At 35.0% G+C, this 2,604-nt stretch overlaps 1 protein-coding gene across 1 annotated transcript; it reads left to right on the top strand.

Annotated features, from left to right (window-relative positions):
• The first annotated feature begins 241 nt into the window (after nt 1–241).
• Nucleotides 242–2,249, top strand: LOC110860098 (acyl-CoA Delta(11) desaturase). Its single transcript, XM_022109164.1, has 4 exons — nt 242–535; nt 881–1,269; nt 1,948–1,982; nt 2,044–2,249. Exons 1-4 carry the CDS (start codon nt 242–244, stop codon nt 2,247–2,249), a joined length of 924 nt encoding a protein of 307 aa, XP_021964856.1.
• The last annotated feature ends 355 nt before the right edge of the window (nt 2,250–2,604 follow it).

Genomic DNA, 2,604 nt, shown 5'->3' with positions numbered 1-2,604 from the left:
CATTACTTAATTTTGAACAGGTATGTATGCACCTAATAACTTAGAGATGAAAAGCAATCACACTTTATTACTTTTCATTCATATTTTAGCATATTATTTAATTTATACATTTTTTATGACCTTCTGGACAATTAAGTTACTCTTTACCATCGATCTACAAGATTTTAAAGCCAACCCGGTGTCCAACAATACAAGAAAAGCTGTACGTTTTAAACTTCAAATTTCCAACTTATTTTTCAAAATGGGTCAAAATTCGAATCTAGAAATTTCATCTAATTCTCCAAAATATCGTTTCAAGTACGCTCCCTTGCCCATAATTAATATCACTTGGACCCATTTGGTCACAATTTACGGAATTTATTTAATCCTCTCGGGTCACATTTATTGGAAAACAATAATTTTTTCTTGGATTTACGGTTTCTGTGGACAAATCGGAGTACATGGGGGTGCACATAGATTATGGAGTCATAAAAGCTATAAAGCCAAACTTCCCCTCGTTTTGGTACTCGTTTGGTGGCAGACCATAAGTGGACAGGTAGATTGATAAGTGACTAATATTGCGAAATTAATTGCAAGTGTGATCTGGTAGTATTATTGCGAAAAAATTTTTAACAATACATATGTTAGTTTTTTTTTTTTAAATCGGCAACATGCATTCTAAAACAAATGGGGTATTCACGTCACCGTTCTAGCAAGCCTACGTATGACAACGACTGTAAATTTTGCCAAATATTTTTGCAACTTTACTACAAATATTTTTTGCACAACACCTCTAATAATTGTTTGGCGGAAAATTTAAATTATTCAATAAATACTTAGTAACTCTTTATTTATCAATTATAAAATTAAATTAAAATATTTTTATTTGATGCCATTCCAGAACTCGATCTATGAATGGGCCCGAGATCACAGGGTCCATCACGCCAACACAGAAACAGACGCGGACCCCCATAATGCAAAACGTGGCCTTTTCTTTTCCCACATTGGCTGGCTCATGGTTCGAAAACATGTCGATGTTATCGCAGCGGGGAAAAAGATGGACCTCTCTGACCTTGAGGATGACCCTGTCATCATGTTTCAATACAGACATTACAAAATTCTTGCGACAATTTTCACATTTGGGGGACCTATACTTTTCACATGGTACTTTTTTGGAGAGAGTTTGTTCAACAGTTGGGTCATGGTTGTTGTCCGGTACGTGCTGAGTCTTCATGGAACATTTCTGGTAAACTCGTGGGCCCATTGGTACGGGACGAGACCGTATGATAAGTAAGTTGCAATTAGAATTTCCCAAGTTTTTGTTATTTATTTTTTAAGGGAAAGTACCAACCAGGAAAGCAGGGTATGTGTAAGCGAGAGTAATTGCTTGTTAAAAGGATTCCAGGACAGTACATTCCCCACCTTTCATTCCGCCACATTTAGCAAAATCGTTCCAGTGGTTGACCGGTGGGGGTCAAATAGGTGATGGGGGTAATATGCCCCAAATTTTCAAAATAGTGATAGGAAGCTGAAATTTGGCACAAATTGGGATCTCTGATGACTTCTAATGAAAGAATATGAAGTGAAATTATAAAAAAATTCTTCTGGAGGTACCCTAAAGGGTGACCCACCGAGTTTGAAAAATTGTCTAATAAAGACGAAATTTGGCATAGGAGTCTTCAATGGCTTATAGTGACTTATTTCGACTTACTTCGAGTGTGGTGAATGGGAATGTGGAGGAATGAAATGTGTTGGGTATGAAATGTGGGGGAATGAAAGATGGGGAATGAACTGTCCGGACACCGTTGAAAGGTTATGTAGCGGAATTGTTATGCGGGCAATATCTAGGCTCTCAGATAAGAATTTCAGATAAGGATTTGATCTCGTTTCATTACGCAGACCATCTGTTAGGTCTCATAAAATGGATATTCTAGGATTTTTAAAATTTGTATTTTTCTTTCTAAATAGAAACATTAATCCATCGGAATCAATATTTACATCTGGTAAATTATTTATTATACATTGCTATTAATTTTCTGATAGTTTCGTTTTTTAATCTCCTAGTTTTTTCTGGCGGTGAAGGCTGGCACAATTACCACCATACGTTTCCCTGGGATTATAAGACTGGAGAACTTGGAGGTCATAGGTTCAGCACGACGACAATGTTTATAGATGCGTGTGCAAAATTGGGATTAGTTTATGGGAGAAAGTCCGTGTCTGGTGAAGTGGTCAAGAAGAGAATGCAGAGAACTGGGGATGGCTCCAGTTAATGGTCGTACATCATATTAATGATTTAATAATATGGTTAATTAAAAAATGTATATTGATTTAAGCAGAATAAATATTGTGCAATGAATTTGCATATCGGCTAAAATAAACCAAACACCTCGTTTATAACGCTTTTCGATTCTTTTGCGACGACAATATAAAGCAGATCTACATAATACTCTAATAATTTAATCTAATAATACATAATCAAATTAATTCGAAATACAATTATGCAACTATTTTATATTACTTGTATTTAAACGAGACTAAATTATGTTTTTATCGTTATGTTTTTCACGCTAAGCTAAATAATATTTAATATATATAATATAATTACTAATTTACTTGGTTCTGACC

The sequence above is a fragment of the Folsomia candida genome, unplaced genomic scaffold, assembly GCF_002217175.1.
Source record: "Folsomia candida strain VU population unplaced genomic scaffold, ASM221717v1 Fcan01_Sc029, whole genome shotgun sequence".
NCBI classification, from domain to species: Eukaryota; Metazoa; Arthropoda; class Collembola; order Entomobryomorpha; family Isotomidae; genus Folsomia; species Folsomia candida.
This window is presented reverse-complemented; position numbering and strand designations above follow the sequence as displayed.

Coding starts and splice junctions, on each gene's coding strand:
- LOC110860098 (XM_022109164.1), top strand. CDS start 242: ATGGGTCAAAATTCGAATCTAGAAATTTCATCTAATTCTCCAAAATAT. Junction 1,270..1,947: donor GGGACGAGACCGTATGATAA/GTAAGTTGCAAT, acceptor CTTTCTAAATAG/AAACATTAATCCATCGGAAT. Junction 1,983..2,043: donor GGAATCAATATTTACATCTG/GTAAATTATTTA, acceptor TTAATCTCCTAG/TTTTTTCTGGCGGTGAAGGC.